The sequence below is a fragment of the Podarcis raffonei genome, chromosome 1 (assembly GCF_027172205.1).
Source record: "Podarcis raffonei isolate rPodRaf1 chromosome 1, rPodRaf1.pri, whole genome shotgun sequence".
Lineage (NCBI taxonomy): Eukaryota > Metazoa > Chordata > Lepidosauria > Squamata > Lacertidae > Podarcis > Podarcis raffonei.
In genome coordinates this window covers 103,510,007-103,535,837 of record NC_070602.1, presented here as the reverse complement: position 1 = coordinate 103,535,837, position 25,831 = coordinate 103,510,007, and the positions used below count along the sequence as shown (strand labels likewise).

General features: G+C 41.5%; 1 protein-coding gene and 1 long non-coding RNA gene across 3 annotated transcripts; one reads left to right on the top strand and one right to left on the bottom strand.

The window, feature by feature from the left end:
• Positions 1-500: 500 nt before the first annotated feature.
• On the bottom strand, positions 501-3,524 carry LOC128422688 (uncharacterized). Its single transcript, XR_008332569.1, has 3 exons — positions 3,426-3,524; positions 3,057-3,174; positions 501-1,486 (listed from the first exon to the last, which is right to left on the bottom strand). It is a non-coding gene; the product is annotated as an uncharacterized LOC128422688 (long non-coding RNA).
• Positions 3,433-25,095, top strand: STAM2 (signal transducing adaptor molecule 2). Of its 2 annotated transcripts, none has more exons than XM_053407027.1 (14): positions 3,433-3,535; positions 10,209-10,293; positions 11,997-12,072; positions 12,287-12,382; positions 13,383-13,529; positions 15,171-15,240; positions 17,074-17,194; positions 19,596-19,690; positions 20,451-20,536; positions 20,679-20,766; positions 20,971-21,025; positions 22,042-22,195; positions 24,071-24,225; positions 24,344-25,095. In XM_053407027.1, exons 1-14 carry the CDS (start codon positions 3,496-3,498, stop codon positions 24,558-24,560), a joined length of 1,485 nt encoding a protein of 494 aa, XP_053263002.1. In that variant the 5' UTR covers positions 3,433-3,495; the 3' UTR covers positions 24,561-25,095. The 2 variants fall into 2 exon arrangements, with proteins under 2 accessions (XP_053263002.1, XP_053262994.1); XM_053407019.1 differs by having other exon boundaries at positions 17,008-17,194.
• The last annotated feature ends 736 nt before the right edge of the window (positions 25,096-25,831 follow it).

The window sequence follows — 25,831 nt, the reverse complement described above, 5'->3', positions numbered from 1 at the left end:
GTTGCTGCTGGAACTTAAATTTTGCAAGAAAGGGGGGGAAAGCTATGTCATCATGAATGATGGCCCTACTGAGGCTATACATCACACACGCCCCTACCCCAGATGACAGAGTGTCAGGTGTCATAAGGAGCTACGAAGCCCATACTGAAGCCCAGAATGTAAGGGATGCACAGCATGTTCGGACAGAGTCATCGCAAAGAATGATCAAGTAGACCGTTCAAGTAGAATGTTTTGAAGATGGAATTTTATTGTGACATGCTGAATTTGATTTTTTCCTATACCCAAGCAATGAACAATGGGGATCTGAACAGAATTCAAGATGGCAGCCAATAAGACCATTCCCCAGGTCCTGAAGGACCATTTCTCCTTCAGGGAAAAATATCCTGCCAAGGACAGCCAAACAGGGATTTTCTTGCCAGAAAGGAGAGGTTTGATAATTAAAACCACCACAAAATTTGCTGAGCAAGTCCTATGAGGAATACAAACAAACATAAGAGATGTCACTCAAACAAATGTAATTTTATTGGAATCTGAAATACAGAAATGACAATGAACACATTTTTGTGCAGAGAGACTAACAAGTCAAAGAAATAAGGATGGATGTTTTTAATAAACTGGACGCCAACAGCACTATTTATTAAAGTTAGAGAGCATAATATAATTTTAAAAATACCATTACTGGATCTAAAGCCCAGGAATTCACTAATGTGGAAGTGAATACTGCTGCCCTTGCTGGTACAGTTGTCATTTTCATCAGCGACTCTTGGGCAGAAAAAGTGCCCTGTGTAGCCAATATTTTCTTTCCATGAACAGTTTTCTTCTCCTTTGCCATAGCTGATTCCATGCCCAAGCAGATTCATGATTTGTGTTGCTTATTTACCACATGTTAAGTGCGTGTAACAAGATGCAGGACAACTAGCTCTGTAACTGGCTGTTGAGTGAATAAGCCTGCTAGTTAGAGACAAGTAATCAAACTTTTGTTGACATAGACTCCGGTAATACTTCTGCAAATCCTGTAGCTCTGTCAAACCTTCACAGCAGGGCTTAAGCTGAAAGCTGTAACATTAAACATGTTTAGGTTTGGATCAAAGTCCTCCAGATCATTCAGAAAGGCATTGGGATTCTTAGACATGCTCGCCCGCTTTCACATACGGTTAGGTATCATGTTCTCACAGGTATTACATTTAAGCTCATAGCCAAGCCCTCTCCAGAAATGGATGCATGGCTATGAATGCATGTTCTTGGATCTGTGAAATGAAACTATATAAAGCTTAGCAAGATTTATGCACTACTATAAATGCATATGCTCTAAACAGTTTACATGAAATGGTATAAAGCATTCATTAAAAATAGCAGTGGGTGGAATTCAACATTGTGCTAAGGCAATCAATCCGCCATGGGAAATATTTGGGGTTGCCAGATGGAACAGTCTCTCCTTTCCTTCCTTTGTGCAGCTTTGGAGGTTCTATCAAACCGATCCGTGAGGCTGGAGTGGGGGGGGGGCAAATAAAAATAGACTTTAAAAGAGTAGGCCTAATAAAATTATCAGAATTATCTCTGAGATCATCTGGAGGAGTGTCATTAGTTGCCCCATGTGTTTCAGAAGCCCAACTAGTTTCAACCTGAGGTTGGACATTTAATGTCATCGGTCCCATGCTGTCGAAGACTTTTCCAGCTAAGATTCAGCTTCTAGATTCAGCTGGTATTCTCACTGACAACTTACAGCTACTTCTTTGAAGACTGTTTCTTGTGTCAACAGCCCTATTCAGTTGTTTACACTTTTTAAAGATAAGCCAGTCATTTTTATGATCATTCTGTACTGTTTTCATTGTGCTTGTAAATTTTGTTGTACACCCTACTGACATTTTATGCGATCGGTGGGCTATAAATACTAGCATAAATAAAAAATGGATAATAAATAAAAATATAAATAAAAAAGCAGACTTTAAGAACAAAAGTGCATGTTAAAATTACATTTCTTGGCAGGCTTGCCGGAACAAAAAAGTTTGAAGCAGAACATATGAACTATGGGAGGGATTCATTTCTCTTGATCAAAATAGGGACGTCCTATTCCATAGTAGAAGGGACACGGGTGGTGCTGTGGGTTAAACCACAAAGCCTCGGACTTGCCGATCAGAAGGTCGGCGGTTCGAATCCCTGCAACGGGGTGAGCTCCCGTTGCTCAGTCCCTGCTCCTGCCAACCTAGCAGTTCGAAAGCATGTCAAAGTGCAAGTAGATAAATAGGTACCGCTCTGGCGGGAAGGTAAACGGCGTCTCCATGCGCTGCTCTGGTTCGCCAGAAGCGGCTTAGTCGTGCTGGCCACATGACCCGGAAGCTGTACGCCGGCTCCCTCGGCCAATAAAGCGAGATTAGCGCCGCAACCCCAGAGTCGGTCACGACTGGACCTAATGGTCAGGGGTCCCTTTACTTTTACCTTATTCCATAGTAATAATAAAAATTTTACTATTTATACTCTTCCCATCTGCTTGGTTGCCTCAGCCCCTCTGGGTGGCTGCCAACATATGTAAAAACACAATAAAACATGAAATACTTAAAAAGTTCCTTATACAAGGCTGCCTTCAAATGTCTTCTTAAAAGTTATATAGTTACTTATTTCCTTTGTTCGGGTTCCGCATAACTCAATACCCTCCAACCTTTCTCCAATTAAAATAGGGATCAAATCAGAAACCGCGACGGCTGCTGTAAATTTGGGACACTTGGAGGGTCTGCAGTCTGCACTGGACCCACTGATGTCCGTCTGAACTCTGCGAAATGTGCCAAGTTCACACGGAAGCAGATGCCACAGATTCCAGCCGCACCTGCTACCGAAGTCAAGTAAAACAGCAGCCTTAATGCCAAGCAAACGTGCAGCGCAGGGCTGGCACCACAATTCCCGAGAGCGCCATTGCTTTCTCGGCCAAGCTTCTTCCTCCTGCCCTTTTCCCCTAGAAGTCGCTCTGCCACTTCTCACCTCTATGGTTGAAGCCCCCTCTACATTTTGCATTGGAATTGCCAGGTGCGCGCGACTCTTCCATTCCCCCCCCCACGCCCTACCTCTGCGAGATGGGTCTTCTGTTCAAGGACCAACAGTCGCAGGGTGCCCAACGAACTGCCTGCCTGTTCCTTCCTCTCTTCGTCTCCTCCCTTCGGAAACGGCGACGCTGGGATAAACCTGAGGGATTAAAAAGAGCCCATGCCTAAATTCCCTTTCTCAGCCCTTATGGACCGGCCCTCTCGCCTTCCTTCCCGCGACAGGATAACTCAGGCGACTGTGTAGACGAACCGCATACTGGGGGGGCGGGGACGGAGGCGAGGTGGGGTCCTTACGGAGCGGGCGGAACAGGAAGTAGAGCGGAAAGGGAGCCGAGGGCGGGGCGGAGCTGTGCTGAGACGGGGTAGCTGCGCACCGAGTCGCTTCCTTACCTGGGGGCAGCAGCCGGGCCCGAGCGCCCCGGAGGGTTCGCCGTTCGCCGCCATTATTATAATAGCCACCATGCCTCTCTTCGCCTCCAACCCCTTCGAGCAGGATGTGGGTGAGTCCCGGCGGGTGGGATCTGCCGCCCACCCCCTCCGCCTGGGAAAACGGGGTCGCTGGGCTTCAGCAGGCAGCCCAAGTGCCCACGGGAAAGAGGGGCCGGGGCTCCAGGGCGCCGCGCCGAGGCAGCTGACCCCGGGGCGGGGCCGGGAGGGAGAAAGGAGGAATGAACCCGGCGATCCCTGTTTCCCGGGAGGCTCTCTTGGGCAAGAGGCCCGATGACAGAACCGGCAGTTCCTGTTGGCCCCTGGGGACGACGTTGCAGGAACGCTTCCTGGGAGGGGGTGGGGGGTCCCCGGGGTGGGGGGTCCCCGCGTGGACCAAGGCCGAGGGGCGCGACCCTGGGCTCCCTCGTTCCTTTCCTCTCCACCCTCCCCAATTGTTTTGGGTTACAAACACTAAAGGAAGCCGCTAAAGACCTTTCGGGGACTTTTTGTTGCGTTGAGGTTGCAATCTTGGGCAGGCGAATAAGAGGGGCGTCTAGTGTTGGGGATCGATGCCGGAGTGGAAGCGGGCACCTCTTAAGTATAAGAGGGGTTGGTGGGGGTTGAGAATGTCCGCATGCGCTCAAAGCTGCGGTGAAGTTATTCCTCTTCCCTGCGTTAGAGAGTTGTTTGGCCCGTTTCTTAGATACCTAGAGGAATCACGTTCGTTTATTCCCCAGAGCTGGTGCTCCTTCTATTAAATATCTCGTTGGCTGTGAGCTACCTAGAGGAATACAGTGGTACCTCAGGTTACATACACTTCAGATTACATACGCTTCAGATTACAGATTCCGCTAACCCAGAAAGTTAAGAACTTTGCTTCAGGATGAGAACAGAAATCGTGGTCCAGTGATGCGGCAGCAGCAGGAGGCCCTGTTAGCTAAAGTGGTGCTTCAGGTTAAGAACAGTTTCAGGTTAAGTACGGACCTCCGGAACAAATTAAGTCCTTAACCTGAGGTACCACTGTAAGGGCAAAAGGCCCCCCACCCATTGTTCCAGGCGCGTTTTTGGGACTGGGAATTTCATGAGTGCCAGCAGTTTCCGAGCTTTGCACCTAAGATTTCAGATTAAAACTGTAGAGTGGAAGGAAAGGAGGACCTTTTTCTGCCTCCCCACTTCCAGCAACTCTCCGAAAACTGGAGAAGAGACCCTGTTAAGAATATTGGTGAGATAGGCAGGGGAAGATCCAAAAATTACTGTAATATTTTAGCTGCAGTTCATTTCCAGCTTTGTAATCTTGTTACAAAAAATCATGCCTAGACGTTCTGTTGTTGCGCCCATAACCCAGGTTTAAGGTGCCGTTTAGCTCCTAGCTTTCATATCTCTGTTTCTAACCCTGTCCATCGCCACCACCCTGGTGGAAGACTGGAACTGAGAACTAATAGCTTGCTGAAATTCTAAGACGAACAAGGGTTTTAACCTGGCGGGTAGTTCCAGCAGTTAAACTACTGGATCACTTCGTTCATATGCATTCAGGCCATAATGGTGCTGGAGACAGAGATATGCGGCAGTTTCTCATGCAGTTCCTTCTCCCAATATATCATATTGACATAACTGTTCAGATAACTGGGAGTAGGGGACTGGGGAAATAGGCAGGGAGTCTTGCATGGCTGACCTTGGTTTGACAACCTAGACATTGCAAGAACAGATATGCTTGTACCAAGACTTCTGGAAGTATCGAGGCCAGGCTTCTTGCACTCATTTGCCTTCTGTGCGAGGGTACAGTTAAATTATTCAAAAACAGACTTCTAGAGATTTAATCTGAACCTTGTGCCTTCCTGTACTTTCACTGTACTGTCTCTCACTCTGTCAAATAAATGTGTTTTGGATCTTAAATAAATATTGTTAGTGGTCTTGGTAATAATTTGGATGCCATGATTAAAAGCTCAACATATCTGGAAGGAACACTACACCTGGAGTTTATTAGTCAACAGACCATATATCAACAGACATGACAGGACACTTTTCTCCTCATTTACAGTGACATCAACTGTGGTCAGCTGCTTGCTTTTGTCATTCCTGGTTGGTGGATATTTTGAAACCTGAGAACAGGCACCTTTTTTACAAGCTGTCTTGTGCTGTAAAAGTTGTGAAATTAGTGGCATTAACCTCTGTGTGTCTTTCAAACTTAGGCCTAAAGGGGAAAAAAGCATTGCTTCCCACATTCTCTAGTAGCACCTGCAATGGGATTTTAAATTGTGTGTTTCTGAAACCACTATTTCAACAAAAATGTATAAGGCAGGAAAATCTTGAATCCTTTCTGTAGCTTCTCTGCACACGTATGCGTGCACTGTACTGAAGTTTATTGTTTTTGACAATTGTTTTTTTTAGATCTAAGGGGTTCTTTAAAAATCACAGAGGAATTGGATATCTTAATAGTCTATTGCAGATGGTAATTCAGATACTCTTAGAAAATGTGGGAAGCCAAAATACATGGATGACAGCACTCTCTTCTGCTAGAGGTTCAGCTGTTGAGCTTCCTAGGATAAGGCTAATATGTAGGGAGTTGAATGCAGATGGACTTTGATTTCTGGCACAGGCTCTTCTTCAGTCAACATTATTAAAAGCATACACCAGTTACATCAAACAAAAAAGTTAAGTGATTTGCTCGCTCTTCATAAAACACCATGATGGTGGAAAAGATAGTAATGTACTGTAGTTGGGGGAAAGCATTCTCTTATGATCCATTCCTTTTCTGTTATACGGAGATTGCGTTATATGCATATAATAGAGCAATCTGGAAACCTGCCAACCTTTCATGTCAGATGATAGGACCCTGTTGGTTCCTATGTCCTTACAGAAAACTATACATGGTTCAACAACCTTTGCTTTAGGCTAAGCAGCTCTTTTTCATGAAGAAGAAGAAGAGAAGAGGAGTTTGGATTTGATATCCCGCCTTTCACTCCCTTTAAGGAGTCTCAAAGCGGCTAACATTCTCCTTTCCCTTCCTCCCCCACAACAAACACTCTGTGAGGTGAGTGGGGCTGAGAGACTTCAAGGAAGTGTGACTGGCCCAAGGTCACCCAGCAGCTGCAGCTGCATGTGGAGGAGCGGAGACACGACCCTGGTTCCCCAGATTACAGGACTACCGCTCTTAACCATTACACCACACTGGCACTGGCTGATTGCATACATACTGAGTTGATAATATAGAATATCTGAATTAAGTGGAGAATGAATTGGCATTTCTATTATTGGAGATTAGAATATTTAATTGAATTAATTACCAGAAACTAGCAAATTTGCTAGATCACTTAGTATAAAAGTTTAAATATGCTGATCATCTGGATGTGTTTTGTTGAAACCTGCAGTCTTTTTTTTTTATAACTTGTTGCAAACTAGTCAGGAGTATATGCTTTAGTAATTGGTTCACAATTATTTTTTGTTTTGTCATACAATAAGACACCTTTTATGTGTTGGCGGCTATCTTTATTTAGTATTTGGATCCAAGAAAATATAAGATGATTAAGTCACTATAGCCCTCTGTTCTTTCTCCAAACCAAGTAGATCCCTATAAATATGCATTGCCATGCTAATTTGCATAGTATCTTGTTAAACTGCACAAGTTTAACGTGGTTCTCCATCTGGCAGGCATGTTGTTGTTAAAAAAGGCAGTTACAACTTCAGTTAGTGCAAAGAAACAGGTGTCCGTGTGCATAGCCCTAGCTTAGTGAGGTACCACACACAGAAAGGGATGCTGCATTGATAGTTGATCTCCTTTTCTCTCTCCTTTACCCACTGAATAGTTGATCATTGCAAGTATGGCTTTATGAGCACAGTCTTAACAGCTGAGTCAGGGGAAGGAACCGTGTACAGTACTTCCCACAATTTCTGCTAGAGACAAGCACAAACATGGAAGCATTGGAAATGGGAACAAATGTGCATGTAGCGTTTTACTCAAATTATCGTATTTTTTGCTCTATAAGACTCCCTTTTTCCCTCCTAAAAAGTAAGGGGAAATGTGTGTGCATCTTATGGAGTGAATGCAGGCTGCGCAGCTATCCCAGAAGCCAGAACAGTAAGAGGGATTGCTCCTTTCACTGCACAGCGATCCCTCTTGCTGTTCTGGCTTCTGAGATTCAGAATATTTTTTTTCTTGTTTTCCTCCTCCAAAAACTAGGTGCGTCTTGTGGTCTGGTGCGTCTTATAGAGCGAAAAATACGGTAGAGCCTTTCTCAGTCATACATTTATTTAAAGTGTGATAGTTCCTAGTGCAAGATAATTTTGTTAGCTTTCAGTGAGTCCCCCTTTTTTTTTTACTGAAAAGTTGAAATTTCTGTGATTACCTATCTTAATTGGGTATGTTGAAGTTAATGGAAGTACTAATTGTTTGATTTTACAATGTATGGGCCTTCCCCAACACAGCTACCCATCAGGTCTCACTGTTATCTGAGCTTCTGGTAGTTATGGCACAGTTCACTTTTTTCTGAATGCATAAATAGGGGGTATGGTTTACTCCTCCATCCTAAAAGATTTACAGTACTTGCAGAATGGATAAGAATTCTTTATTCTCCTAGGAGTACCACCCCTAATATTTCTGCTTGAATTAACTGTTCTTCATGCGCCTCCTGATTGGAGCAATGGTTGAGGCAGCAAAGCAATTGGCATTTCCTGTGTTACATTTCTTAATTGGGGATGACTTGGATGCAGAAGTAGGGCAGCAGGAACTGTATCAGGAAGAGACAAGACCAGAGGGTTAAACATTCCAAAATAAAACAGTCAACCTACTTTTGTGGGTGGATATTTCAGGCACACAGGAGCCTTTGATTTCCTGTGCCATACAGCTTGGAACTTAACTGCCTTAGCGTGGAATTTGAAAATTGGTGGATAAAAATCAAGGCAAAACATGAATACACTTATTTCTGAAACTTAGTATGTATATGTGTGTGTGTGTGTTTGTGTTTGTGTAATATTTTATTAAAGCTTTTTCATAATACAATAAGCTAAAAAACCCCTAATAGAAATAAATACAAAAACAGAGAAAGAGAAAAGAAAACATAAGAGTCCTCTCTCAAAGGTAGCTCTTAACCCTTGTCACCCTCAGAAAGTGGTGGAGCCTCCCAGCTCTCACCTGGGAACTTTTTCTTCTTCTCCCAGTCTCTCATCCTGGGAGGTCTTCCCTTCCCTGCCTCTCACTCAGGGTCCTTCCACCAATTCAGGGTCTTTTGTGCATGCGAAGTCCTTAGACCCCAATAACAGCAGAGGACACCAAAGTAAAGAAAAATAACCAAAGAGAAGTAAACTCATTTTCAAACCAGCTTCTGATGTTCTTTTAACAGAGGAACAACAGAGGAAGCTACTTTATGATGGAGTTAAACCATTGGTCCATCTATCTCAGCATGACTGGCATCAGGTCTCCAGAGTCTCTGCTGAGGTTTATGTCTATCCCTACTTGGAGATGCTGGGAATTAATCCAACCCAGGATCTTTTGCATGCAGTGCAGATGCTCTACAACTGAGCCATAACCCTTTGATTTAATAGTTAGCTAGCCCTTCTTTTGATAGCAGGGGGCAGTGCAAAATTATGGAATTGATCATTCTATATCATTTCACAGCTGTTGACTAGGGATAAGGAAGATCTGGCTTTCTGGATGTTGTTGGATTCCAACTCCCAATTATCAGGAATTATGGAAGTTGCAGTGCAGCGGAGTTGGGAGGGCACCATTGATGCTGTTGGCAATGGTTGGCAGTGCTATGCTTTGAAGTTGCTCTAAAGGAGGAGTCTGTTAACAAACACACAGATCAGATCTTGAGAGTCTCTCATACATCGCTTGGACAGACGGCAATTTGGAGAGAATTTACAGTTTTCACAAGGGAAATGCCTCATTTATTTGCCTATGATTTCTGAGCTCTAAACAAAGTTCTGTGATCCAGTGCTGGTGCTTGTTCAAGCTTTGTTTTGTCCCTACTTCTTGCCCAATAAATGGGTGGAATCCCGTTCATGCTGTTGTGCAAGTGCTTTGGAGCCAGCAGGAGGTGTCCATTAAAGGGAAGGGATTTCCGCCATCCTCCTGTAGTCCTGAACCCTCCAGAACAGATTCTCAGGGAAGTTGAGAACTGCAGGAGGTGGGTCAGGTCATCTTCCAGCTTCTACTCCAGCTCCACAAAGCCGAGAATTAACTCCAGAGCTTCCCTAAGATGCAAAGTAGTTATTTGATTTGTAAATACGTTTAAGAAGTTTTAAGTTGTTGCCTTAAAGGCAGCAACATTACTTGCTGTAAGCCAATCCTGCTGTAATCTCTTCTCCATTATATTATGAAAGAACTGAGAATTTTAAAAACTAAATACTTGTGCTGCAAACTGCTTTTTGGACATACCCATCCTACAGTTTGGTTTAAAAAAATATGAATAACAGATACATTAGATTTGTACCCACCTCTAAAGAGTTAATGTACAAAATTTCATATGTTTACACTTGGGTAAAGCAGGTATGAAAGATATGCCTTTTCAGACTAAACAGATCACATAAAATGATGACCTTGTAACTGCAGTTCTGTGGGGAGGTTTTTTCCATCGCACTGAGAAATGTGTGTCTCCTTATGGTGGGAACGAAAAAACAGCTTCTGAAGTTTATAGCTTTGGGAGCATATACAGAATAAAAAGCAGTTGTTTTGCTAGTGGCAGTTCTAACAGAGAGTATATGTGTTTGAAAAGGTGTTGATTCTCAAAGCACTATTTTTCTTTATAGAAAAAGCCACAAATGAGTACAACACAGCTGAAGACTGGGGAGTTATTATGGATATATGTGACAAAGTTGGAAGTACTCCTAATGGGTAAGACACTTCGTCCCGTCTGCCAGCTCTCGCTGAATGTCATTTTATGTTTCTGCTGAGTAATCTGTGTTTCCTGTGCCCAGATCTGATAGGTAGCTCTATTCATTCCAGTCAATTCAGGCTGGTATACACAGTAACGTGCTTATGTTAAAACTCATTTTGTTTAAAAAATCAGATCCGTTTAAGATGCAAAGAGAAAATGTAACTAGGTCACTTGAGAAACTGTCCAGGTTGTTAAGTAAATTCTCTTTCTGTTGTAAAGTAGCAGAATTTTTTAAACCTAGAGTTTCTAGTAAATGCTAGTGTTGTTTAGATGAACTTTTTTCCCTTGTAATTGTCTTCCAGGACTCTTGGTTCTCATTCTTTTTGGCAGCTTTTATTCTTATTTTTTTTACCAAAAATGCATGCAAAATATATTTGCTTGCTTTCAGACTAAATTGTAAGAAGAAGAAAAATTTGTGCTTGGATTTGACTGTGCTTTATTCAAGCTTTGAAAGCATTTGGTACCTATTCTGTTTGAGCAAGCTAAAAATGTATACCAAATTGTGTTTAATGATATTGCTTTGTTTTTTTTTAGCAGTCCACCTTCTGGTGGCAAATAGCACTGCCTAACTTAAAACTACAATTTTGCAAGTGCTAAAAAGCAGCCAAAAGACAGAGGAGGGATGAGGCCTTTCCAGACCTTCAAATTCTGTATTGGATCAGCATGTGAAAGGGGAGCAGAGATACATCTCATGATTGGCAGTATGTGTGCAGTTTATAACCCTGCCTTTTCAGGGTTCCCAGTCTTGCAGAGAAAACCTTTAGTGTGTAGGCTGTCTGAACACAGATCCTATCAATGTGTGGAAGAAGGGGGTAATTAATAGGTGTGATCCAGCTTCCCATTCACACATTGACTCTATGCAGAATTTGAAGGTCTGAAAAAAAGGCTGTTGGAGCTTCCCTTTGCAACATGAATGGTAGGATTGTGTCCCAAAACTTTGGTTTTCAGTGACTTTTTCCTTCCAATATTTCCTGTCTCCTTTCCAGTTAAGTCAGGTGTGGGCAATCTTGTTGATATTCCTTTGGAGAAGGTAGTCGGGTGTGTGTGTGTGATCAGAGTGCACTCCTTTCTCAAACAAGCGCGTACACCCACATCACTATCCACACAAACACACACTCCGTCCTCTCCCTCTTCTCTCTCGCATACACACAACCTGGAGAGATGTCTGCCACTGTTTCCCACATATTTCATGTTGCAGGCTCACCCCGTCAGTGCCAGAGAAAGAGGTTTGAGCAGGCAAGCACAGCCTGCCTGATAGCCCTTCTCTTTCTCCACTCCATGGTCTGCTCTGTGAGAGTGGGGAGGGAGCCACCAGTCTTGAGAAGAACAGAGTTGAGTGAAGGAAGTGGGAAGATGCTGGCCCTTCCACCTTCAACTCTGCTCTTTTTAAGGCTGCCCACCCCCATCCCGTCAGCTCTTCGTGTTTTCAATGCAACCAAGAGAGAAAACCCTGGAGTCCACAAAGTAATGGGATGTCTTTCCCATTGCCCAGAGCAACCAAAAGGCACTCCAGGTGTCAGAAGAAGGGGATGGTCAGAGGAGGTGCCCAACTTTGGGTGGCAGTGACAGGAAGATTGGGGGGGGGATAGGCTTGCAGATTGCCAGCATGCGAATTAAGTGATTGAAATAAGAGTCTGAAAAATGATACTGTTTTATCTAGAGCAAAAGATTGCCTCAAAGCCATTTTGAAGAGAGTAAATCACAAGGTACCCCATGTTGCTCTGCAGGCACTAACTGTAAGTATAATACATACTTATTTTATGAAAAAGGTTAAAACAGTTCTTTTTAATCATAAGGCAATACTAGATGATCGCTTTTGAATTCTATTTAATACCTGTAGATGATGTAGTAAATCTTTGTTATGGCCAATACCTTCGTCACTGCTTACATCTTGTTCTTTTATGTGGTTATTTTCATCTACTAATTTTTGCCTTCAATCTCACTTGTTAGCTATTGGGAGCCTGTGTTTCAAACTGTGGAAAGATTTTTCACTTAGAAATCTGCTCTCGCGACTTTGCCAGTGAAGTACGAGTTATTATAAACAAGGTAAGGTTCTAATATGCTCCATATTTAATAAAAGCCAATGGGGAGAAATTCATTGTTATGGTGTCTATGCATCTGTCCAATACACTGCTGATATTTAACTTAGGTTGCAGAAAGGGACAAATTAAACAGAATTGATAGGGCAGAGAGATGAGTGGAAGAGACTAAACCATGAAATGATTTTCCACAGCAGTATTCCATTATGGACTGCAATGAAGAAAACGTAACATGCAGTATCTGAATTGACAACTGTCATGCAGGAATGACAGACTGTGAGAAATCAGGTAGATCTTAACCCTGCACAGTAGTAGAGCCGGAAGAGCAAAATATTTGCACGTAAGCACATAATAAACCCGAATAGTGGTATTTATAACCAGCAGGAGCCACAGGGCTGTGTTGCTCACCCGTCTTCTGAATACAGTGTGTTGCTGCTGCAGCAGGGAGTTCAACACAGTGCAGGCCCAGTGCGAATACAGTGTTGGGTCTGTTGGACTGGCTCTGCTGTGGCATCTGAGCCACCCTACCCCTGCCATGTCCCATTCGCTCTCAGTAAGCAGCAGCAACATGCCCCGTTTGGAAGATGGGGAGCAACAGATCACACACACCCCACCCCCCAGTTCTACATGCTGCTATTGCGTATGTGAACATGTGGACATATTATCAGTGCTGCATTGACCTCTAGATTTTAATACGAGGCAATTTAAACATAGGCCATGATCCAAAGAGCTAGTTTAGCCAAGGACCTGGCCGTGCCTAATGGCATTTCTTTCCTTCAGGGGGCCTTTCCACACCTTAAGCAGCAGACCCTTACACCGTTTCACAATTTCTTTTTTTTTTTTTTAACTCCCTTCGGTTTCAGAAGAGGTGTGGCGCAAGCCCCAAATCCCCCCAGGCCTTCAGAGCTAATTTGGGTGGTTCTTTGGATCCTAGCCACAACGCTTTAAAAATCAAAATTTGCCTTGTAGATTGTGCTATAAAACCGGGCTTGTTTGTGTCTTTTTAGGGTCATCCTAAAGTATGTGAAAAGTTAAAAGCTTTAATGGTTGAATGGTCAGAAGAATTTCAGAAAGACCCACAGTTCAGTCTAATATCAGCAACTATTAAATCTCTTAAGGAAGAAGGGGTTACATTTCCTACCTCTGCATCACAGGTAAGAGGCTAGAGTTATAACTTTTTCGGCATGTTTACAATTTTGCAGATACATGAGGACATTTTAAGTAAAACACAGAATATTTTGACATGCTTGATTTTCAGTAAATGCCTGGTTTTCATAGCGAGACAGAATTTTACCCTGCATCTGAATAAACAATTATCAAATGTATATTTCATCCTTTTAAAAAGATTTTTATTTCCTGGCTAGTTTACAAATATCTAAATATACTCAGTTATTTAAGAAATGCTATTAAAGCAATATAATTTTATACTATGATTCTTATAGCCAAGATGAAGAACTGTAGCATAGCTAAACTCATGACCCTGATGAATGCAGGTGCATAAAGTGGGAACTTTAAAACCAAGCCCCACCGACTGCTGTTTATTGTATATAGCCTTATCGATTTGCTAATGAATTCCAAACCTCAACAAAAAGAAGGGGTGAGTGGATTGTGGTAGCGCTATGAAAAATCAGTATGTGTGACAAACTATTTGCCATACAGGGCAAAAGAAACAGGAGGAGGACATCAGCAGGTGATAGTAAGCAATGTATTTTGAAGAAATACTCTAGTCTAATGCATTTTTTGGAGGGAAACTTTTCAAGGTCTGCTCTGCTTACTCAGTTACTGACTTGGGTCACTCTGGAGGCAGGGAGCAAAGGTGCTTGGAGCGGGGGGAATCGTGGATCAGTATTACTTGTGACAGGGTAACCTGCATGTATTCTGATGCTAGTACCAAATACTGACTCTACCTTACAAGGTTTTTGTAAGAATTACTGAGATAATGTAGATGAAGCGCTTTGAACTCGTGAAGTACGTTATAGAAATGCTACGCGTTGCTACCCTCTCTTATCACTGCTTCTGCTCCCACACATTCCCTCTTTCTTAGCAAATCATAGGTTTCTATCCTGGACAAACTGGTTTGCCTCAAAATAGGGAGCCAAGGACCAAATTGATGTGTGCAATCAATCAATACATACATACATACATACCCCTGCCCATCTGGCTGGGTTTCCCCAGCGGCTCTGGGCGGCTCCCAACCGAATATTAAAAACACAGTACAGCCTTAAACATTAAAAACATCCCTAAACAGGGCTGCCTTCAGATGTCTTTTAAAAGTAAGATAGTTGTTTGTTGCCTTGATATCTGACGGGAGGGCATTCCACAGGGCAGGTGCCACTACCAAGCAGGCCCTCTGCCTGGTTCCCTGTAACCTCACTTCTTGCAGTGAGGGAACCGTCAGAAGGCCCTCGGCGTTGGACCTCAGTGTCCAGGTAGAATGATGGGGGTGGAGGCGCTCCTTCAGGTACGAGCAAGCACTTGAGTCCAAACTCATTCACATAATACTTAGCCTTAGGTGTAACTCTCTTGAGGCTTGAGTTGGCATTTTGTCTAGAGACAGTATATACCATTACCTTGTGACTGAAATGCTGGAAGTTGAGATGACACTGAAGAGTTCCTATCCAAAATCTGTGTTCCTAGCACCTCTTGAGATTCCTGTCCTTTCTTGTTTTAAACAAGTTTTAAAAATGCTTGCCACAAGGCAGCTACATCAGTATCACTGCTGTTTTTAAAGTACAAGCAAATATAGAACTTTTTCCACTTGGTGTACTATATTAATATTGCCAGTACATTTACAGAGTCCCTCAGCTGTTGCCAAGAATGGTGCATCATCAAGCAAAAACAAAGAGGATGAAGATATAGCTAAAGGTAAAGTATTAGTCACCATGTATCTTGAGCAGTATAACATTTAAAGTGTTTCTAAGCTTATGCTTGGAGATGTGTTTTGATGCCTAAAATGCACAACATGTTCCATTTAAAGAAGACTGAACAATGAGGTGGAAATGTGTTAGGAAATGGAAGACAAAGAGAAGAGTGAGCAGTTATTTTCTTAAGGGGGGGGGAGGAGTAGGGAAAATTCAAGTTTTATACCTCAGAAAAGGCATATTCTTTTGGAGCTATTCTTCCCTTCAATTGAGCTCTTGGGATGCTTGTCTCTTCTAACAATTTTCTGTTAGTATTGTCATTCTGTTTCGCTAGTTGTCAAGAACTGACAATTAGTTTCTAAAGCTTGTAAGCAGCTTGAGGTCTGAGACCTTTCACGCTCATAGCAGTGGTGAATGACTTAAGAAGCTCTTTGTGAGCTGGAGTAATTCAGCTAATTTACACAAAATTATATTGTGTACATTTAACCCCACTTGTATTTTGTTCTCACAAGAGTAGCCTTCTTGAGAAATACTGGGTTATGACTCAAGTTTAATGAACATCTTTTTGCCGTTTTGTTTTGAATACTTTAATATTTTTTCATCAACTTACCAGTTTGTAGCTAGAAGCTCTGGAACTTCAATTTGTATGCACTGTTTTTTGGGTGTATCAATTTAAAGTGACTTGCAAACTGTAGGCTTTTAGTCCTTACTATATATTATTATGGGCCCTGTTGAAGAACCTGCATGCAGATTATTTCCTGTTGCTTCTTTAAGATCATTGTAAATAGCGGGCTCAGTCAGTCAAGTTTTCCAACGATCATTTTGCTTACCAGACATTTGACTAATACTTGGTTAATTGCTAATGTATTTGCAATTTGATTTTTTATCTGAGTAATACTTGAGATTGTGTAATAATTATAAGTATTTGTATGATAAACTGAAACCAGTTTAGACCAACTATTCCTACCTATAATATTATTTTTTTAAAAAAATAACACTATGCATCAACAACCTTTATAGCCTTGGTTGTTATTAATATTTATTAAATTTATATACCGCCCTATATCCACAGGTCTCAGGGTGGTTCACAGGATAAAATCAGAATATAAAACCACAAAATACATAATCAAAACAAAAACAACCCAGTAACACCCCCCATGGCTTCCCACAGGTACAAAAAGAATAGGATCCTTTAGGTAGTGCTATCTCCACCATCTAGAATCCCCCTTGTCCGCCAGAGAACCCTCAGTGATCCACATTGGATGGGATAAAGATTACAGTTTGAATGCCTTATCATCCCTGTGTGATGTGAGGAGCTCGGAATAAGCTGCTGCCTTGTTTTTAACTAAGTTTTCTTGAGCATGGTTTAAGAGGGGTTCTGACACATCATCTTTTAACCCAGTGCTGGGATTAGTACCCAGTTCAGAGAGCCTTGTATTCAAAAATAAGCTCCATGCAACACAGTTGCGAGCTAGGATCTCTGCACTCCTTGGACCCTAGGAGCTAGATGTTGGGAAGGGATCTCAAGTTTATTAAGGTTGAAATGTTTGAGGTTTTTATGAAAACTGTTTTATCTGGGTTTTACCTTTATTACTCCCCCCCCCCCTTTAGATACCACTATGGTATCATTGCAGTGTATAGCGCTTTATCAATATCCCTAACAATAAATAAATAACTAGTTACTTTATGGTAGAAAATAAAACTGCTATTAACACATTTCATCATTATTTGGAACATTATAAAAGGCATTTCTTTGTTTTCCAAACCATAGCTATTGAATTATCTTTGCAAGAGCAAAAACAACAAACAGAAACAAAACCTTTATACCCACCTGTAGAAGTTCACTCAAGCAATCAGAAAATTTCAAGAAAGGTGCGCGCCTTATATGACTTTGAAGCTGTCGAGGACAATGAACTCACCTTTAAAAGTGGAGATACAATTGTTGTTCTGGACGACAGGTATGTTATACTTTGAGACCTCTATCTGTAGAGAGGGCTGCTGAACTAAACTTATTTACTGTTTAGGGAAGTTTTTTAATGACTGGTGTTTCAATGTGTTTTTAATCATCTGTTAGAAGCCGCCCAGAGTGGCTGGGGAGACCCAGCCAGATGGGTGGGGTATAAGTAGTATATTATTACTATTAATATTACTACTACTACTACTCAGTATGGGTTGTAGCCAACAAAGTTCTACTCAGAGTAGATCCGTTGACATGAACCTAAATTTGTCATGCCCATTCATTTCACTGGATCTACTCTTGAATATGACTTAACATTGGATACCACAGTGTATGCCATATTACTGCATGCTCATTATGCTTTGAACCCCTGTGATCATTGTAAAACTTCCTTGGACACCCGAAAACCATTTAGATAAATTCTTAAATCTTTGTGATGGGTTTCTTCTCAAAATACAAGGGGGTTCTGTGCTTGATCAGAATTTTCATGTGTGTGTAAGCCACAAGGAACCCTTTGAGGCAAGATTAGCTTACATTCATCTTTTCATCTCTAAACTCTACAACTCTTCTTTGCCCTGCTGCCCAGGCAAAGGGTGTCATCCATTGGCATCTGTGTTCTGGAGACCCCCAATCATCTGGCCCAGGTGTGGGGGGAGTGCAGGTAGGGGGAGAAGAGGGGCAGGTCCTGTTGTAAGAGGAAATTTGCCCAGATGAATTTCATCAGTAGGATTGTTCTTCAGTTGCAGGAACGCACTCTTAAGCCAAACCAAAGCACCAGGCTGCAGTATTGGTTTGGATAGAAGTTCTCTTGAAATTAATACAACTTTGAAATAGAAATGTTCTGGATTGTGATATGGACTGATACTGTAGCTGTCCCAGCTTTTGAATCATGGAGCCATTTCTTTATTGCCACCACCGGAAGTGTTCTTTAGCAACTGTGTTGTTGCTGTTGTTTTTTTAAAAGTGAGGTGCTTCCAGAGGTTTACTGATTTAAAAGCGCTTCACTCAAGTCTTTCGGAGAAAAGCATGGCGACTTTCATGAGCCTTAGACTTGTGTGATGTCCCCTCCCCTTTCTTTCTGTGTGGCTGCAAGAAAGAGTTTTCACCTGCCATTTTCAGCTAACTGGTTTATAGTTGTGTATGAGCCTTTATGGTGGATTATTTATTTATTTGTGCCCTGCTTACATGCCTCAATGGCTTTTGAGCAGTTTACAGCTATAAAATCAATTATGAAATGCCCATGCATAATTAAAACACACAATGAAACAATTCCTTCAAAGCACTTAAAACATACATCAAAATAAGCAGTTTAAAAGTGCAATTAAAGCAATTAGATCAGGAAGTTCAAGTTCAGAGGAATGCTTGTCTAATGAGGTGTGTCTTCAAGACCTGGTGCAATGCCAGTACTGGCAAAATTGGCTGGGTTCAATTTGCTGTTCTTAATGCCCTAATCCTAATGCTCTTAATTGGGCAGAGGAGCAGAAGATGGTTTGTTGGGCAACATGCTCCAGTATTCTTAGGGACTTTTAAATATTAATAATGTAATTGTTGTTGTTGTTATTTATTATGCCCTGCCCATCTGACTGGGTTGCCCCAGCTGCTCTGGGCAGCTTCCAACAAAAATACAGAGGCAAACAGTGTTTGTCTGCAGACAGCTTCCGGGTCATGTGTCCAGCATGACTAAGCCGCTTCTGGCGAACCAGAGCAGTGCACGGAAACGGCATTTACCTTCCCGCTGGAGCGGTTCCTATTTTTCTACTTGCACTTGACGTGCTTTTGAACTGCTAGGTTGGCAGGAGCTGGGACCGAGCAATGGGAGCTCACTCCGTCGCGGGGATTCGAACCGCCAACCTTCTGATCAGCAAGCCCTAGGCTCTGTAACACATGTAAAACAGCTATAGTTACATGCTAATTCATAAACCTGAATGCATAGTAAGGATTGTATATTAAATGACTTAACTGAATTTGCTTCATTCATTCATTGTTTCATTTGTTTCAACCTCTGAGGTTTTGGAGAACACTTGTGAGATTTAAACATTAGAGAAAATAATAAGACGGTGTCAAATACACACAGAGAACAAATATTTAGGCTTTTGCTTCTACGGTTTTTTTTAGGAGGGTTTTTTTCAAGTTTTTCTTGTGTCAGTTTGGTACCTTGTAGCAGATGCTGGGCATTTTGCAAATCTGTCCCTACAGTGCTTTGCTTGTCTTGCAGAGCAAGCGGTTGTGGTTTGTTTCTGTGGCTTATCTTTAATGGAGCTATGAATGGCAGAAGGCAAGTTATAGAAAGTCTTCACTTGTAAATTAAGAGCCTATCCTAGGGATTTGTAGGGAAGCAGGTGAGGGACAGTATATTGCAGTTGACTGTTTTGTGTAATAAAATGTAAATCTTTATTGCTCAGTGATGCCAATTGGTGGAAAGGAGAAAATCACAGAGGAATAGGATTGTTTCCATCTAATTTTGTGACCTCTAACTTAAACGATGAGCCTGAGTCAGGTAAGCAGAATAAAAAAACTGGTATTGAAAGCACTTTAAAAGTCACACATAAAGTATTATCCCAATTTGATGTAGGAACGTACCATGAAATTTAATGACTTGTCCAAAGTCACTAAGTACCCTGGGAATTGGCTCTAATCCTCTTGACTCACAATGCCTAATTGTGCTCTGATTGCTAAATCGTTTTTACCCTATGCAATATGACAGAAGATCTTGCATTTTTATGAGCAGTAACTTCCCATATGTCTTGTCAGTGGCATTATTATTTCAAGACAAGACTATTTCACTTGCTGTGAAGCCACAGATGGAGGCGGGATGAAAATGTGAGAATAGATAGTTCTCAACGCTCGGTTGCAACCTAATCAAAAAGTTTGGTGTTGCCAAATGAAAACATTGAACTATCACAAGTCAAACTGCTAAAAGTCATGATATGAAATGGCTTTTAATTTGCCATCTGGGTTTTGAGCTCAGTGCATTTGTGTTTTAAAATAAGTGTCGTACACCACAAGAGCAGAATTTAAAACTTATTTTTCCGTGTGTGAAGAGTTGCTGCATGTAGGAAAACTTAAGCAGAGATTTCTGTCCCAGCCTGTAGCTGTATTGAACTTGGATTTGTTTTTATAGGCATTTTTATTGTTGGGTGTTTTTGGTTTTAATTTGCTTCAGGCTGTTTTATTGGGAAGTGATTCAGAAACACAAACAAACAAACTGCTTGGAAAACATTTTAGATTGAGAAACTCATGCTATCATGTTCTCTTAGCTGCAACTGTGGAGAAAAGTTCTTCTGCTGAAGACACAACAGAGGAAGTTACAAAAGCTGAGCCGGAGCCCGTTTACATAGATGAGGTGTGTGGTTGCTTTCAACTAGTACAAAGTCTCATTAGATACTACTTCCTTGAAGAAGCTATTGAATTTTGACTGAGTTTGGGAACTTGCAGTCCTAAGAGTTCTGCATGGCTTTCTAGTGATGTTTTTCTTCGTCTTTCAGAGTAAGATGGATAAGGCATTACAGTTACTCCAGAGCATAGATCCATCGGACCCTAAACCTGATTCTCCTGATCTCCTGGATTTAGAAGGTATTTTTGATTGCCGATAAATGTGCTAGCAGTCCTATTCCAGAATCCATTGTCCTTTGTTCAATAAGCTAAGTGGCAGTCTGGGAGAAAGGTGGGAGGTGAGACTCCCCTATCACTATGCATATCAGCCCCATTTATATCGCTTGCAGTCTCCTCAGCTATGTACATTTAACTGAACAAATATCAATATTTGTATATTCTCAGATATCTGCCAACAGATGAGTCCCATGATAGATGAAAAACTAGAAGAAATTGATAGGTAAGACAGTCGAGCAGTACGTGTGAGTAAAATGGGAATGTATTCTTAAGCAGCACATAGAAGACTTAAGACTGCCATGTTTTCTCTATAGACCTCTTTCAACTTATCAAGGCTTGTTTAGAAGCTTGAAACAAGACATTAGCTTTGTTGTACTTAGGCCATGCACAAGCAAAGAAGAGGACAATTCAGGCTGCAAATAGGTTTGGAATGTGGGACTCTTTGTGGGTTTACTAGAACCCACCTGTAAGATGGTGTAGGTCTAGCCATCTTAATTTGTTTCTGTGTTCCCAGCAGGTGACCATTTCCTGCAATTTGGTTGAGTGCTGAATGAAGGCATAATGGGGGAGGGATATTAACTATGGGGGTAGCGCTATCAGTAGAACAAACCAAGTGGATTTTGGTTTTTAGGAAACAGATATAAATCCCAATTATTTTCATCTTCTCTCTCCCACCCCTCACCCCCTAATGTTGTTTGGATAACTTATAAACTTAGCTGTTGAAATTTAGAATTCCTGCAGATTTAACAGTCATGTCTACTGTCATAGCCTTCAACTGTATTGTCCCCTCTTGATGGAGAAGTATCGTGGGGGTGTATAGCTAAGTTCTTACTTAAACGGTTCTGGGAATTGCTTGTGTAAAACTGCTAGCTAACTTTAGGAAGCTCATGTATCCTGTAGAGCAGCCTTTGCCAACACGGGAACCTCTCGATACTTTGGACTAAAGGTCCTACCATCCTCAATCCATCATGGGCAGTGGTTGGCAATGGTATGAGTTGTGGTCTACAACATCTGAAGGCACTCGGTGGAAGAAGGCTGCATGATAACTATGGGAACTGAGCAAAGGGTTGGGTGTGTTGCAGGGAAGCATGATGTAGAGACTCCTCCTCAGACTTGGTATTGAGAAGCAAACACCTTCTTTCCAAGTCACTTCTTAACCTCACAGGCTGCACATTAATGTCTAGCACACGGACAAGTGCATAACTGCAAACACTTGACTTAACACTCTTTTTGAACTAGGAAACACTCGGAATTGTCTGAACTAAATGTTAAAGCCTTGGAAGCTTTGGAGCTCTACAACAAACTGATGAATGAAGCGCCTATGTATTCCTCATACTCAAAGATGCATTCATCTGCACCCTATCCACCCACGTCCGCTGGTGTTCCAGTGCAGGTCAGTGTCCCTGTCTAGCGAGGATTCTTTTGAGAACAGTTGCTGCAATGTGAGCTCCATTAACAACTTAAGATTTTAAGGTTTCTGAGTCCTGCTGCATTACATGTCAACATACACGCAAGCGAAACAGCAACAGAAACTACTATTTATTTCTCCCACAGCTATTTCTTTCTTTTTTTAACCAATACCACATAGTTAACAGATTTCGGAGAATGCTTTAATTGTAAATTTCTTGTAGGCTTGGATCCAAAGAGGGGAATAAGCTCCATTGAATTCAGTTGGACTTATTTCTGAGTAGGCATGGTTAAGATTGTGTTGTATGACTGTATTTGCAAAATAATTGTTTTTACACCACCTCCTTCCTGGGGGAGCTACAGCTGGGTGGGTGGGGGTGTTGCGAAATAAGATCCAAGCCAGTAAGTTTTCCAAGTTAAACATGTTTTCATTGTAGCTTTGCAAATCAGGTGGATAGATTTACTTGTTCAAGCTTTACATTGATGAGCAGTCTAGTTAAAAGGCTTGTGGGCTAGCTGATAGAGGGACTTAGGAATTAGGCATACTGCAGTACAAAATTTTGGGTGATACACCAGCATTGCAATGTTTTTATGTTGACACCAGATAATAAGTAAAACAAAAGAGATCTGTTGGTGCACATGTTTTGAGTTGTAGTGTTGAGATTTTTGACAATGAAGTGTATCTTGGAAGGACAAAAGCAGTGTTGTCCAGTAAAGTATTGATTTCTCTTGCTTGCTCCTTTGGGCTACAAGTTCCCTATGTGCTAAATTAAATAACTTGAAAATTCACTCCAAACACTCACGTTTGCTTTAATAAACTAAGGGAGTGGGGAGAGGAAAATGAGCAGGCAATAATTAAGTGCAAAAGGGGGGGGGGGAGTGGCTGCATATATTAGGTGGATTTTACATAATCAGTGTGGAAAGAATAGTTACTATGGTAACTGCCACATCAAAGATGATGCATTTAGCTATTATGTATTGCAGTGAACTCTTTAAAAATGATGGAAGATTGATTATATTGGAGGGTGTAAAGGAAATTATGAGTATTAGACGTCTTAAATTCTAATATTCCTGTCATTTGAAAATAATGCTGCTTCCTCATGAGGATTAAAAACCAGTGATAGTTATAGTTAAGGGGCCAACAGTCATACTAAGAGCAGCCCCACTGAAATCATTGGATAAGTCAATTTATTTCAGTGGGTTCAATCTGAGTATGGTTTAGATGGTTATCACCTTAAAGTACTAGTAGAATATGGCTTTTAAAGGAACAAGACCTGAATATTTTATTTGTTAGACTTTTTTCCTACTCTTCTTCCAAGGAGCTTGGAACAGCAACCATGGTTTTCTTCCCACCTACTCTATCCTCATAGTAACCTTGTGAGGCAGATTAATTTGGGGAAAACGATTGCCTAAGGTAGGCATAGGCAAACTCTGACTCACCAGATATTTGGGACTACAGTTCCCATCATTCCTGATCACTGGTCCTGTTAGCTAGGGATGATGGGAATTGTAGTCCCAAACATCTGGAGTGCCAAAATTTGCCTATTCCTGGCCTATGGTTACCTGGCAAATCTTGTGACCGAGTGAGGATTTAAGCCTGTGTATAACCACCCCATTGTGATAGAAGCTTAGAGGAAGCTGCTTGAACCATGATGGTGCAATAATGACTGTGCTATAAAACACCTGCTCTTTCTTTCTTTTTATTCCCTCAAGGAACAATTCCTGCGAGTTTTAAAAACCATAGCTTTAGTGCAGTGCTTTTGCCACATAAAAAACTGGCCATAGCTTTTGTGCGCTACCCCCTCTTGGTTTTTTACCTGTGCAATTTCAGACTCGTAATGTTGTTCTGTTTCCATTGCAGTCCTATCCCATGCACCCTCACAGTGGGAACTATGTGGTTCATGGTGTTCCTCAAGGCTACAATCCAGGAAGTGATCAGATTGGTCCACTGAGGTCCTTGCCGCCAACTATAAATTCTTCAGTAACTTCTCAGCCTGGTCAGGCAGCTTATTTAAGGTATTCCATCAACAAGGCTGTATTGAAGACGTCTTGCAAATGGCGTAATCTTTCTAGGGTTGCCATTTGTTTTGCATGTTGACAAAATGTCTTTTTTCCTTTTCTTTTTGTATTTCAGCACCGGTCTAGAATCTACTGCTGCTTACATGAACCAGAATTCTTGCCTTCCGCCTCCTAATACAGTCCCTTATGCCCAACAAATGGGTATGCCTATGGATATGTTCACATACCAGAACAATGCCTCCAGTTTGCCTCAAGGAACATGCTATCCAGCAGTTCCAGCTCATTCCCTTACACAGCAGCGAACAAATTACCATCAACAGCCTCTCCTGTGAAAATGCAGTCTGTTCCTGAAAACAGTTTTGGATGTTGCTGACCCTTGTCATTTAAATTGTCCCTCCATTGATTTAAAAGGATGCTTCTGCTCAAGGGAAAAGACAGCCAAGCAATTTCAAAGTTAAAAAAGTTAATTCAAGTTTAAAACTCTTTTTTTCTTCTTGCAAAGCTGTTTAAATAAGGGGAGCTGCTAATGTGTTAAAAGGCCTTCAGCACCCTGCCTTGCATAGTGGTCTATCAGCTCTACTCCCTATTTATAATGAAGCCTCTCTAGAGTAACTTTTCCTTGTGCTACGTTTCATAAGAAAAAGCTTGAAAGCAAGTTTATATGTGCATCTCTTCCTGTTCATTCTTTCCAGAGTTTATTAATGACATGGTTTTTATGGAACCTTTAAGTCTGAAGTGGTATCTTGAAACCCAATTAGTTTAGCTAATTTGCTTTTCAGTTTGCACCCCTGCTAGAACATCTTAACAGATTGCATTTTATGATTGTACAATAAAGCAGTTGTAAATTTGGGAGAAGAAAATTTTGAATGACAGCAGTTAATGGACTTTTATGGTTTCTGCCAGATTGGATTTCTTATTTGCATTTCTCAGAAAACTAGTGCTACTTATTGCTGAGGAGTAGTTCTTATTCCCTGTCTAAGAAGAGAAGAGTCTCAAGATTGCATTTTTAGTATGTAAATTAATTTCCAAGCACAAGTTACTCTGATGGAACTAGACCTTTTGCTCTGTCTTCTCTCTCTGCTTTCATTCAGTGGTTTTGCTGAATACTTATTTGCATGAAAGAGAAATCTTTCATATTGGGAAGGCAACATTTATGCCACAATTTATTCACAGCAGCGATCTAGGAGCAGATGTCATCTTCTTGGCCTCAACTAGCAAATACACATTTTTAAGAGTTAGGCATCTAAAATAAATATCATGCAAAACTATAATTGCAGTGTTCAGGGATCAGAAAGACTCCTGCCCTGACAGAAAATGAAAGGAAAGATTCTGTGTTTTCTGTAGGTTCATTACTTCCTTGTTGACCATTTACTTATCCAGCTATTTAACATAATCATCTTTAATATATTGTTTATAGGTTACATATGGATGAACCGTACTCTGCAAGCAGGGTGGGTAGTGAAATGAACTAATGATTTAGCCTGAGCAAAAGGTAATGATGGAACATGAAAATCGAAAGGCATTTATACTTTGGTTTCAGAGCCCTTCTCAAATATGCACCGTCTGTTGTACAAATACCTGTTATTTCGTAGTGAGGTCTGTG